At 64.1% G+C, this 13,432-nt stretch overlaps 1 protein-coding gene across 2 annotated transcripts in view; it reads right to left on the bottom strand.

The window, feature by feature from the left end:
- The window catches only part of CORO7 (coronin 7), a 39,229-nt gene that overhangs the window by 23,053 nt on the left and 2,744 nt on the right, over nucleotides 1-13,432 (bottom strand). Inside the window, exons 2-7 of one of the 2 annotated variants that reach the window (XM_069809757.1) lie at nucleotides 12,401-12,497; nucleotides 12,024-12,098; nucleotides 10,186-10,256; nucleotides 9,622-9,805; nucleotides 8,901-8,977; nucleotides 7,590-7,640 (exon numbers count right to left, since the gene is read on the bottom strand). In XM_069809757.1, coding sequence (XP_069665858.1) covers nucleotides 7,590-7,640; nucleotides 8,901-8,977; nucleotides 9,622-9,805; nucleotides 10,186-10,256; nucleotides 12,024-12,098; nucleotides 12,401-12,497 — 555 coding nt within the window. Of the gene's footprint in view, nucleotides 1-7,589; nucleotides 7,641-8,331; nucleotides 8,610-8,900; nucleotides 8,978-9,621; nucleotides 9,806-10,185; nucleotides 10,257-12,023; nucleotides 12,099-12,400; nucleotides 12,498-13,432 lie in introns of those variants that run through there. The other variant, XM_069809759.1, reaches the window with a different exon arrangement.

The following is a 13,432-nucleotide window of genomic DNA, read 5'->3' as shown; positions in this document are numbered from 1 at the left end:
AAGCCCCTTCGGGAGCAGCCTCCTCTGGTCCCGGCCACCAGCCCCAGAGGGATGCCCACTCTCCGGAGAGACCTGCCACCGGGGCGGGAAAAGGCACATGGTGCCAAGCTCATCCTCCCCCTGGCTCCGGCACGCAAGCCTCCTTGCCAGCACAAACACGGCACTCGCCAGCCAGCACGGCTCACTTGGAAGAGGCAGCGCTGGCCAAGCCAAGCCCGGCACTCCCAGCCGCAGGGGCAGGATGTGGGGCAGGAGGGGCCCGTCCCCCCACCTCCAACACGCTGGCACAGGAGCCGGCTCCCGGCTGGGGTGAAGGGCTTAGAGAAGGGAACACGTCCCAGGATCGGTGCCGAGAGAGATGGAAACCCCGGGAGCCGGGGCCAGCCTGCTCGTCGGCCAGGAGAGCACTTCTGCACCTGAGCCGTGTGGCTGTGGCAGCCAAAACTCAACAGCTGGAGATTCAATAGCCAACTGCGCCAGCTCCGCCGGCTCCCGTGCACCGCTGGTCCTCTGGATCATCCAGCACAGAACCCGAGAGACGGTGGTGGGCGGCAGCCCCCCGGGGCGGGCGGCATGGCTGGAAGAGGGCAGGGCGATGTCGCTGCCGCTCACAGCCCATGTTGTGCTGGCTGCGGCACGGGGGCCATGTTTTCTGCATTAGTTCCATCCTGGGTGAGCAGTACGTATGGCAGCAAGTATGCGGGGAGGCTGGGGCGCTCTGCTTTCGGTGGTGGCTCAGACACCTGGCTGTGCAGATGTTGCCAGAGGTGAGCGTGCGGGACCAGATGACAGTCAGTCCCGGGAGGGTCCCTGGGGAACTCCTGCCCTGTGTCCTCTCCCCTGGTGCTGAGGGTTTTCGCAGGGACGGGGCGGTGTGGCCTGGCACCAACAGTGGACACCAGCGTGGTTCGGTCAGCCGAGAGCCCTGGGGTGGCCGTGGGGCTGCTGCAGGTCCCTAGTGCTGGCAGACACCCTGGCACCCAGCCCAGGGTGATGCTGGGATCCCTCTGTGTCCCTGGGGCAGGGGACCAGCTGCAGCCCAAGGGACAGGCATCCCTCCTGAGCTGCTCATCCCCCCTGGCAGGCTGAGAGGAGCCCACCAGCTCCAGGCCGGCACGCAGGGAGCCGAGGAGGCCTTCCAGCTCCCTGGCCACGCCAGCACTGAGGCAGCCCAGCCTCCTCCAACCCATTGTGTGGGTCCAGCCCAGCTGGTTTTAGGCAGCACAGGCTGGGGGGAGCTTGTGCTCCCTTCTCAGAGCCGGATCGGCTGCATGTGAAGGGTTTCCCTGCACTGTCCCTCTCCCCATCTCAACCCATCCCTCCCAGCGCAGGCTGGGGTACAGTGCCGGTACCCACGGCGGGGGTCCCCAGCCCTGCTCCCGGTGCGGCCCTGGAGTCCTCCGCTGCAGGGGGCTGTGGGGGGGCCAGCGCTGGGGAGCACGGCCGGCATGTCGGATGCAGCTGTTGGCAGTGATGCCTCGTTGGGGCCGGGTGAGCTGGTAACAGCTGCCCGCAGGGAGCGACCGCCTTTGGCTCCTCGGCTGCCTGGGAGAGCCTGACACAAAGCAAACACTGCCCCGGCACCAGAGTGATCCCCAGGGTGATCCCTGCCTCTGCGGGAGCAGTTACCCTCAGCTGGGATGCAGGGCAGGGAGAGCTGGAGATGGGGAGCCCAGGGCAGAGACGTGGGGCTGGAGGGGTGGGAGGTAGCTGGGGTGGGGGGTGGGTCACAGCTCTGCCCTTGGAGGAGACCCTGTGGCTGGCAGGGGCCAGAACAGCTCAGCCCTCCCTGCGGCTAGCAGATCATGAGCATGGCTAGCAGACCGCAGGCATCTGTCCCCTGTGGGAAGCAAGCTGCATGGGTGCAGGAGGCACCAGAGTCAGGCTGAGCCTCCCTTTGCCAGTGGGTGCCAGGGCAGGAGGGTTCCCCCAGCCCAGGGCACTGCAGTGGGCTCCAGGGACAGACACCTCCTCCCTGTACTGAAAGGATGGGTCCGTGCATGTGGGGGAAGCCATCGCTCCCCCCAAACCCCACGAGGCAGCGGGGGGCAGGGGGAACGGCTTCCTGGGGAGCCAAGGGGGTTAACCATGGCACTGCATCCTACTCCCGGCACAAGAATGTGAGTGATCTCCCTCCGCTGCCAAATCCTGGTTACTCCAGAGCTGGCCAGGAGAGCAGAGCAGCCTCTCCCAGGCCAGCCCTGCTCCTGGTCTCTGCCCGGAGCTTGGGGAGACCCTGAGCTGCCACCTGCCCCCAGGGGAGCGCAGGGATCCCAGCCACCACACATGGCGGCAGTGATGCTCCGGTAGCCATCACGCTGCCAGCACTGGCCCTTGCCCGGTGTGGGGTGTCTGTGTCATGGTGGGGATGGACTGGGGTGAGTCCCCTCCTGCCCATGCCACCTCCCTGATCCCACTGGCCACGGCAGCATCGCCGTGGTGCCCTGGGGAGCTGGGTACCGTCAGCACCGTGCAGGCTCTGCCTCTCCCACCCCACTGCCAGTACAGCCCTCTGCCTCCATCCAGCCCCTGTCCCGGAGGATGCTGCCAGCCCAGCAATGGCAGGAAGGTGAGCAGGTTCCCACCAGGACAGCCCCTATGGCTGTGGAGGCTCCCACCTTGGCACGGATGCCCAGGCATGGGGCCAGGCTGGGAGCAGGACCTCCCTCCCTGGGCAGCCGAAGGGGGACCTGCTCGCCACGTGGGCTGCGGAGACTGCAGCACCCATCAGCACCCATCAGCACCCATCCCTCCTCTCCTGCATCTCATTTCTTCTTGCAGCCACCAGCCCCGCAAGCCTTCCTCTGAGGCTGTTATCAAATCCCCAAACCACTTTTGCCCTCTTATGAGCCTGCCAGGAGCCCCAGGTCAGGCAGCAAGCTGGGGGGCTCCCGAAATGCCGTCCCAGAACCCCAGCCCCAGGTAAGCGAAGCGCCCACCTGTGCCCTCGTGCCTGCACCCTGCTGAGCTGCCGAGGCCATCCCCAGCAGGAGGCAAGGGCACCCAGCGAAGGCGAGCCGGTGCCCCCACGTGCCCGCATCCCTCGTGATGTCGCTGGCTCATCCCGAATCCTCCTCAACTTCCCCATGTCTGCCATACCAAGTGGCATTCCTGGGAAGGACAGCCGAGGGGGAAGCAGAGCAGAGGAAATATAAACAGTCCCGTGCAGCTACGCTGGGGAACAGAAGCATGAGAGCGCCGAGCGTGCAGTGCTATAAATAGGCAGCCCACAGCCAGGCCAACTTTTTCAAAGCTTCCCACGGTCTCCTTGGGAATGTGGGATGCTGCGGACCTTCCCCCAGCCTGGAGGAAGCTGCTGTCGAGGCTGGGAGTCAGGTACCCCCGGGGTGACCCCAGCGTGGGATACCGCGCCGATGGGGTTGGGGGGAGGAAGGCTAAAAGTCTCTCTATGTCCTAATGCGCCTTTCCCCAACGAGCAGTCCCCAACCGGCCCTGGGCTGACAGCCGGATCCTGCGCAGAGGTGACACACGGGGCCTGTGGGGTCCTTGCTGTGTGCACAGCCGGGTCACCCCAGCCTGGATCTCTACCTCGCCGCAGCATCGCCCTGCCTCCACGGCCACGCTGCCCGTGGAGACCCTCTCCCTGCCGTACTCTCCCACCATGGCGGGGGCTGATGTGGCCCATGGGATGGTGGCCACGGTTTGGGAGAGAAGCTGGAGTCCCTCTCCCACCCCTGGGACCATGGGCAGGGATGGGACACCCCCAGCCTCGGGGGGAGAGCACTGTCCTGCCCTGCACTGGGTGTGCTTGGAGGGCTGCGAGCCCCGGGGTGCTCCCAGGCATCGGCATGGCCCACGAGGTGGGGGGAGAAATCCACGGTGGGGACAAACCCACGGGGACACCCTCCCAGCTGTCCCCAGGCGTCCTCAGCCCCGGTCCCACTCATTAAAATGTGAGCAGGAGCGTGCGTTCGTCCTGCGCGCACGGCCGTTCCCTCGCCCCCGGTCCTGCTGAAACGCCGGCAAGGGAAGTTTCTCGTGAGAACGAAGCCGGTTCCTCTCCATCCCACACTGGCCGTGCTCGGCAGTGGCCCCGCAACCCGGCACTGGCGGCGCCTGCCCTGGCCCCGTAATGGGAGCCAGGTGCCGGCCAGATGCATGCAGCCCCTCGCCCAAGCGTGCAGCGTGCGGGGGTGGGATGCGGCCCATCGGCTCCGCACGCCACTGGCCCGGAGCAATGCTGTGTCCGATGGACACGGCTCTGCCACACCAAATTGGGGCACTGGCTTGCATGCCCACATGGCATGGGATGTTCCTCCCCATGTAGCAACTTTCTGCTCCCATGAGCCACCTCCCTTCTTGCCAGCAGCATCTCCAAGTGTTTTTGTTGCACACCCATCAGTCAATATTTTTGAGGATGCACCCCCCAGCAGATGTATTTTGATTGATGTATAAATGATATGCATGTACAGCTGAAGGTCTAATATTTTCCCCTGCACCCCCACAGATTGCTGTGTGCACCCTGCTTTGGAGAATACTGCTTTAGAGGACAGGCAAGACCCCAGCCCACTGTGCGGGCAGGGTGCTGTGCATCCATCTTGCCCCCACTAGCCCCAGGGAGAGGAAGCCTGGGCACCCAGCCCAGGAACTTGCCAGGACCCAGAGGAGAGGATGGCTGGGGGAGCGGGCAAGCAGAGATGCCACCTTAGTACCCCCTGCCATACCCAAATTGCTGCCTTGCACTGGTCCTGGTGACCCACCTGGGGCATCAGCTGGTGTATGGGCACCCTCCCAGTGCTCCGACCCCCTGCTCAGCACTGTCCCCTGTCCCTCCACAGCAGTGTCCCCAGCAGGACACGGGATGGACAGTTTGTGGGGTTTACCCAGGCATTGCAGGGTGGGCGAGGGCAGGAGCAGTGAAGCACTGAGCCCCGGCAGAGCCGAAGCCACGAGGGAGAGGATGTGACTCGCTTCCAGTGAGAGGGTCAAGGCAAGGGGGGTGACCACCAGCACCCTTGGGAGGGGAGGGCAGGCTGTGGCTGGGGCAGCGCAGCCTTGGGAGGGGATAAGGCAGAGGACAGGACTCACGGGACCTCTCCAGAAGGAGAGCAGCACTCGGACCCAGACCCAGCCAGGCAGGGGGAGTGCGCCTGCACGGGGAGGCACAGCAGGACCCACTGCAGCAAAGGGCTGGCCCTGGCATCTCCTCTGCCAGTTTAGGGGCACTGAGGAGGCACGCCGAGCAGCAATGGGGTGCAAGCTCAGCCCTAATGCTCGCAAAGGGGCCGCTGCAGTTGCGAGCCCAGACGCAGCAATGAGCGGCTGGGGGTCCAGCAACATGAGGCCATTGCTCTCCCAAGGGAAATGATGGCCTCGGGTACGTACGAGCCATGCTGCAGGGTCAGCCAGACCCTGGCCACGCTGCTCTTGCTGTGTCACACGCTCCTACCCGCTGCCGCAACGTGCTCAAAATAGCTGCCATGGACGTAACCAGGAATGGGGTGGCTCGGGCCCCTGCCGGGGGCACGGCCGCAGGGAGTGGGCAGCCTGCCAGTCACCTTCCTTGCCATCCATCCTTGGTCCCCAGCACCTTGCGTGCTGCATCCACAAGACCTGAGAGCAGCATCGGGCATCACGGCACCATGGCGGCGACCCCTCCTCCCCGAGTCTCTTATTTTAGCTCCTTCTCATCCTTTTCCCCCTGCTCTAAAAAAAGGAACAGTTTAATGAGGCAGGCTCAGCAAATTAAGAAAACCACCCAGAGGAGCAGCCCTCTGCTGAGGCCAGCTTCAGCACCATGTGCTGCAAAGGGACTGGGGTGAGCCAGCGGTGGTGCGGAGCCTGAGCCCTTCGCCTGCTGTGGAGGAAGCCCAGCCCGTGGCGCCGCAGGGGCCAGCCCAGCTGGAAAACCCATCGCACCGCTCACCTCGCTCACTGCTGCAAAAAAACAGGTGACTTCAAAGCTGGGAGCTCGCGAGGTGCTGGCACGGTACGGCGGCCCCAGCATCACCCGGTTTTGTAACCGCGCTGGCCCAGGGGAGAAGGAACCTTTCCAAATAACCCGGCCCTCCAGCAACCGGGGAAAAAAGAAAAAACAAAACACAGGAGTGTTATTCCTCTTGGCTAAGCAAGCCCTGCGCAAACTTCCAGAGGATTTATGGCATTTTAAAGTTTTCCCCTTCAGCACAGTACTTCTCCAAGACTAAACATCTTCATCAATTCTCAGCCGGCTGGGGTTAGGGCTGCGGCACGGCAGCGCTCGGCCGCGGCAGCGAAGGTGCATATTTCTCTTGGCAAACCCCGAGCGCCGGCCCCGGGGCTGGATCAGACGGCAGTGGAGGGAAGTGAGCTGCCTGCTTTGAACAGCCACCATCATTCACACGTTATTTTTAATAGCTCAGCGAGACAGAGTCCACCCTCCCCAGGAGACTTGGCTCAAGCCCATCGTGCTCGCAGCTTTGCCGAAACTCCGTTATCCAAGTCGACAGGTCTGGCAGGGGGAGAAGCGGGGGGCAGGCGGGGAGGGGAGCAGCGCCTGGGGCCATCGGTGGATAGGCGCAGGATGAATGTGGGAGCAGAGACTGGCACCTTGCAGCCACACCAAGTGGCACCCAGAGCAGGGGAGCATTGTGGGGGTCACTGTGCTGGGAGCACTTTGCCCTGGCTCACTTGCATGTGGAACCGCTGGGTTTATATTTATATATTGTGTTGTTGTATTTATAAGGCTGCCTGAAGGGTCAGAGCACTACTTGTACCTGCAGAAAGCACCCAGGGCCCTTATGGGAGCTCAGTGCCCAGGCTCTACCCAGGGGCAGCTGGCAGCAGGAGAGTCCTGGTGCAGTGCGATGCTGGAGCACTAGCTCCCTCCAGCTGGTGCCCGGGGTTGCCACCATGCCCAGGCACAGGCACCAGAGGCCATTGGCTTCCCGAGCCCATGGGTACGCATGCGCCAGAGGCGGGAGAGGCGCAAGGAGCGGCAGAGCCCGCTGCAGCCATCTGGCCCTGCTCTCCGCTGCATCCCTCCCCTCCCAAAGGCTTCCAGCCCCTTCTGCAGTGAGGGATGGCGGCCGCTGGCAGCCAGAGCCCCCAAGCCACAGGAAGCCTCTAATAAGAGGCTGTTTAAACTCGACGTCAAGGCTTAAGTCCTCTACTTATTTCCTAATCGCTGTTATTTGCTGAGCTGTGCGGATCCAGCCTCCCAGCCCTCACCCTTGGCAGGTCCTCATCCCCAAGAGCCTTTTGCCCAGCTCCTGCATGGCGGTGCAGAGCCTGGGAGCCCAAAGTCCCGTCACAGCCCTTGTGCCCACGGGGCTTGGGATCGCTGCCTGCAGGGCTCAGGATTGCTGCCCGCAGGCAGACAGCCCCAGCAGCAGCATGCCAGTGCACCAGAGGAGCTCGCTGGCCCTGGTGGGAGGGTAGGGATCCCCTGTGCCCTAACTCCACTGGGGCCGAGGAGGAGGCAGCCCCATTCCCCCTGCCTTCAGCCCCTGCCACTGGCACCTCTCCCAAGCTGTGCCAGGGCTGGGACAGTTTGGGGCACAAAGCCCACCCCACAGCAGGCAGCAGGCACCCCGGTCGGGCAGGGCTGCCTGCACCATGTGGCCCAGCGCACCCGGGAGGGACAGTACCTGGGAGGCAGTCGGGCTGGCTCGGGGGTCAAAGATCCGCAGTTTCTTGTCCTGTAGAGATAAAAAGAAAACAGAGGAGGGTTAAGGACCCCAGGGCCAGCGGGATGTCAGGCTGTATTAGGCAGAAGGCTGAAGCGAGTAGCCCCCCTCCTTCCTGCTCATCACTCTCCTTCCTGCAGTGCCTGTCCTTATGGACGACTTGCACAGCATCCTCCAGGTCCTGCCCCACATCACAGGTAGGGGCACACCTCCAGGACCCCCCACAGCCTCACCAGGACCCCGACACCCTCAAAACTGCTCCCAGAGAAGGGGGGACCCTCCAAAGTAGAGCCAGGGCTGGAGTCCGACCCTTGGATGTCATCCTGCCAGCGCCCCCCAGCATCCTGTGGGCAGGGGAGCGAGACCCCTCCTGCCTGGCACCCCACAGCCAAACAGGGTGCGGGATGCCCTTCCGAAAGGGCTGGCTGGGGTGCAAAGGCAGCAGGGAGACGCCCCGGTGCCAGCCTTGCTGCCAGGGTGCTATTTGGGGCGCGTACACTGTGCCGGCTAGACCCACATGGCATGGCCCTTGGGGGGCCACATGGCACGGCTCGGGGGCTGACCCCCAACCCCAGATGGCATGGCTTGGGGTTTTAGCCTCTGTGCTTAGCCTGCATGCCTGGTATGGGGCTCCAACTGCTCACTTAGCCTGCGCACTCAGTCTGCACGCTTGGCCGGCCTCCACGCTCCATCTTGGGCCCACCTGCTCGCTCAGCCCGCGCGCTTAGCGTCCGCCCTCGGCACAGGGGGGCCGACTGCTCGCTCAGCCCGCAGGCTTGTTCTGCACGCTCAGCCGGGCTCGCACGCTCGATCCCGCTCACCCGGCCTCTATGCACGGCCCGGGGGCCTGGCAGCTCGCTCGGCCTGCACGCTGAGCCTCCGCGCTGGGCCTGCACGCCTCACGCAGAGGGGAGGCTGCTGGCTCAGGCCGCCCGCTCGCTCTGCCCGCACGCTTTAGCAGGGAGGCCCGTCCGCTCGCCCGGCCCGCACGCTCCACCCGTGTGCTCAGCCGGCCCACCCGCTCGGCCCACCCGCTCGGCCTCCACGCGGGGCCTGCGCACGACCCACGCGCTAGCGTGGCCGGCAGCGCGCGGGCAGCGAGCGGCAGGCGCCATCTAGCGCTCCCGTCCTCCTCGGCTCCGGCCCTGCTCGCTGACCCCGTTTCTGCCCTTTTCTCCCCAAAAGGGGGTCACCCTGCGTCCCCCCCGGGGCACCAGGGCGCGGCCGGCAGCCGAACCGGCCGCGGCGAGGTCGCCCGTGCGAGCCGCTCACCTTGCAGGAGGTGCCGAGGAGGCGGCCGTCTCGCTTCCAGGCCAGGCTCTGCAGCTGGTCCTCGTGGGAGCCCAGGGCTGGGGGAGGAAAGCAGGCTCAGGACCGGGATCAGGCAGGGCTCCTCCCGCCGATCAGGCAGGCGTATGGGCAGGAGCCATCGCTTTTCCACCCGGGAGCACCGGAGCGCTTCCCAGGGGAAATGATCTGGTCTTTCTGAAGAGCCGGTGTTAGCCAGAGCAAGGGTCAGGACCCACCGGGATGCTGCCGTGTCCGTGCAGGGAGCATCCCCGCACCGCTGACAGCTTGATCTGAAGGGCGGGAGCCCTGGGAAAGCCACGGGGCACTGACACCCCCACGCTGCCGCCCAGCCTCCTCTCCCCATCGGGTTAGCTGAGGTCTGGGCAAGGCTGGTCAGCAACAGCCCCCAGCACCCACGTCTACCCACGCACTGGGACACGCAGGGAGAGGGACCTGTCACCCCAGGGGATCCTCAGCGAAGCTGCTACAGACAACCTGAGCAGTACAGGAGCCTTTTACTCTGCTACATCAGCGGGCCCCTGCACACGCATGAGGGGCTGCGGTGCTCCCTGCCCCAAAAGCCACCCGTGCTGTCTGCTCAGTGACACCAAGGTCCAGACTTGAGCCTGTTGCTTGAGCCCAGGCACCAGCATGGTGGAGATACACGTCACGGGCAGGAGCCGGCAGGCACGGCCATGCCTACCTGTCAGCGGCTGCTGCTGCGCCACGTCCCAGATGGTGACTCGCTTCCCTGCGCCGCTGGCCAGGACGCCGTCTGCTGTGGGGTGGAACTGTAGCATGTCTACCGGACCCCCTCCGGGCCCCAGGGTCAGCCCCGCATTGCTGGGCATGTCCTGGCCACTTTCGGGCAGGCGCCACACCTTCACCTGCAGCCCCAGGAAGAGGTAGGTCAGTCCCCGGGCAGGCGAGCCAGACCTAGCTGGGTGCCGGCAGCGCTTGACCTGGGCTTGCTGCTTTTCCAGGCTTTGGTCCCTGAGGACACCAGGTGACCCCTCATCGCAGCTCGGTGGGATCAGAGCTGTGGGCATCCCAGGTGGGAGAGGGCTGATCCGTGGCTGACACCATCTGCCTTGTCCCCCACAACCTGGGTACGTCCCACACCGCTCCCCACGGCTGGCACCCTCCTCCCCAGGATCCTCTTATTCCCATCGCTCTGGCTCCATCTCCCCTGGGCGCTACAGTGAATCCCAGAGACACGCTGGGGGACACAGGGTGCCCCTTGGGACACCTGGCACCGAGCACTCACCATCTCGTCAGCAGAGCCCGTAGCCAGCAGGAGCTGATCAAAGGGTGAGAAGTCAAAGTCCGTCACCACATCTGGAAGGAGAAGGGCAGAGGTTCGTCCTCACCTTACCCCTGCAGACAGCATGTCTGCCCGCCTTTGCTCTTCCGCAACCTGACTCTTTTCATACACGCACATGTGCAGGCAGGCACGGGCAGCTGGGGTCAGATCCAGCACCACTGAAGCATTTTGGAGCAGCTCAGCTTTGCTGCAAAAGCCTTAGCCCCTCCACGCTGTCTGTCAGGGTCTTGCACCCTTTTGGCGGGGCACGGGAGCCCTGAACGGTAGCAACCGTGCAATTGCATCTCTCTGTCTGACCCACCACCACCCAGGTTTGGCTTTGATTTCAGGACAGACATCCCCAGGAGGCACAGGGAAAAGCATGAACAGCACAAGGGCATCTGTGCCGGCCCGGATGCCGGCAAGCGAGGCTGTGGCCAGCTGGGGCTGTGCTGGTAACAAGGCTCCCTTTGTAACGCCCCAGCTCGGCGTGCCGGTGGCAGGGACGCTCCTTGCGGCTCCGGCAGCAGGGCCCTGCGGGAGGAAGGCTGGCACCGTCAGCAGCAGCCCCTCAGATGCATTTGGCACGCTTGGGAAAGTAGGTCACTGTGTACTTTTCTGCTTCCAGGAGGCTGCGGAGAGACAGGCCCAGGAGGCACAAAAAAGCGAGCAGCTCACTCTGTTGTATTTGCCCCAGGACGAGAGAAAAATCCCTTCCCCACTTTGGAGGCGTTGCTCTGGCACGGCCGGCTTCAAAGAGCTCATGCTAAATCTCATTAAGAAGCCGTTAATGTTGTGCTGGCTCCCCGTGCACCCCTCCAGCGCTCCCCTGGGAGCAGCGGGGCTCGCTGGCCTGCTTGTGAGCACGGTGCAGCTCCCTGTGCCCAGCCCTGCACCACTGGGGCAGGGACCGAGCCGGGCGGAGGCAGCACAGGCTGGGCACGCTGCGCAGTCCTGCAGCGATGCCAAGGCACCGCACGCAGGAAGGTGGCGCTGGGACCGGCTCCTGTCTTGCTGCTCTGGTGCAATTTTGGGGAGAAAATGGGTGGTCAGTGCCCCCTGGGCTGGCACTGCTGCTCCCACACCAGGGGACAGGTACCCTGAGGTCCCCACCACTCTTTCCCCATGCCCGGGCAGGAGGCAGAGCCCTCCGCCTCCACAGCGCACGGTCCTCTGCCAGCAGCAATGCTGCCAGCCGCCTCTTCCCCGGCAGCACTCGCTCTGCCCACATCAGAGCTGCTCAGGGCCACGTGGCCACCGGTCCGGCCTGTTCCTCCCGTTGCTGGAGCCGGGTACACCCGCAGTGATGCTGTCCCCAGCTCCAGTGCCACTCCGGCGCTGGGTGTACTGGGAACTTCAGGGCGTGCAATGAGTAACTTGGGAAGGGTGTGCTAGAGGAAGAGCGTGAGCAAGAGCTACATGTCCAGACCTCGCTGCAGCTGGAGAGATGGAGTGGATCAATTCAGCTCCTTATCAAAAGCCCAGCCTGGCAGAGCCCCACATGGTCAGGGTGGCTGCAGTCGGCTTGTGCCTCGCACACAAATGAGACTTGTCAGGGTCACCCTGCCCATGGGTGATGGTCCCTGGGGACTCCAGTGTCTCCCCTAGCCCCTCCCCTGGGAGACAGCCCAACACAGCATCCTGGGCCAGGACTCAGCACCTGAGCCCCTCTGCACAGCCCACGCAGGGCCAAACACCTCCTGCAGAGGTGGGAGGTGGTACCCGACTCCTTGGTGCCCTGGTGCAGAGCGTGGCGGAGGCATGGGACAAACCAGACTGGGGCCAGTAGACACCCAGCTCACCTGAGTGGCAGCAGAGCTGAGACACGGTCCTCTTGCCTCCATCCTTGCACTCCAGCGGCACGATGCCCAGCACACCTGCAAGAGAGGACACAGCAGCAGGTCACCAGCTGCCTGCCAGCCTACCCATCACCCACAAGACACTCCCAGGAACCCCCACAGCCTGGGATACAGCGGGGGGACACCCAGCTTTGCAATGCAAGCCAAGAGGTGTGGGACTGTCAGCACCTTTGGGAGAACTTGGGGAAAGCCTCCTCCACTTGCCTTCATGCCTCCTGGGGTCCGTGGGGCTGACCGACCACCCAGCCCAGCAGGGCCCACAGGGGTAAATCCATCCCACCCCCCCAGTCACGCTCAGCACCCCTTCCCTTGTGTCTCACCTGCTGCCTCGGCATTGAACGCTATCCAGCGGCAGCTGGCCTTCACGTGGTTCCCACAGGATGTGATGGAGCCTGCTCGGATACCCCCGATCCAGGCCTGGGATGGAGAGGGAAAACCCACGTCAGGAGACAACTCTGTTTTGGAGGGGCCCAACGCCGTGGCCGGAGCACGGCTGGAGGGGAGACAGTGAAGCATCGACACAGCATCGCTAGAGACCCTCAGGCCCAACAGAGCTCCCATGACGATGGGCCTGGCACTACCTGGAGGCTGCTGATACCAACGGGATCATGCCAGAGGCACATTTGCATGGCCCTGTCCTCTGGGAGGGCCAGGGTAACGTGGCTGCTCACGCTCCCTGCTTAAAAGCGCAGCCCGTCACCGGGGCTGGAAGCTTTGGGGCCAGCTTTGCCAGGGACAGGAGTCAGGAGCATCCCAGCTCCCAGCGCTGTCTCTCCCCAAAACTGTCCCAGCCCTGGGCTCTCCTGCGGTGGAAAGGGCTCAGAGGACTTTGCGATAAACTGATGTCAGGGAATTTGGGATGGGACAAAGGGTCTCGGGCTGTGAAGAACCATGAGGTCAGACTGTGGCTGACCAAGGCAGATAAACACTTCCAGCAGCACACTTCCTGTATGGACACGCAGCCAAGGAACTTCATTACAGCTCCAAAACCAAAATCCTGCTTTGCAGTGTTTCCCACTACTACTCCATGGCCGAGCACTGCACCTGTGGGACACTGGGATGCCCAGACATGAGCCTGACCTGCTCCGGGTGACACAGACACTCGACCTCAAGTGGCCATAAGGACCAGGAGCTCTCCGGCACACCCAGGGCCAAGTCCAACCCTCGAGCAAAGGCAACAGCTAGTGTTTTATGGCTGCCACCATGCCTGTACGTCCACTGGCAGCCACCAGCATCACAGAGAGCTGCAGCAGGTGTCCGGAGTGGTGGATACCCCACAAGCAGGGCAAAGCCCTTTGCAGGGAAGGGAGCTGCATATGTGGCCCCAAAAGGACTGAGCCCTGGGTTTCCTC

Source organism: Haliaeetus albicilla, chromosome 22, assembly GCF_947461875.1.
Source record: "Haliaeetus albicilla chromosome 22, bHalAlb1.1, whole genome shotgun sequence".
NCBI lineage: Eukaryota > Metazoa > Chordata > Aves > Accipitriformes > Accipitridae > Haliaeetus > Haliaeetus albicilla.
The sequence above is the reverse complement of the archived record's forward strand: the minus strand, read 5'-3'. Positions and strand labels throughout refer to the sequence as shown.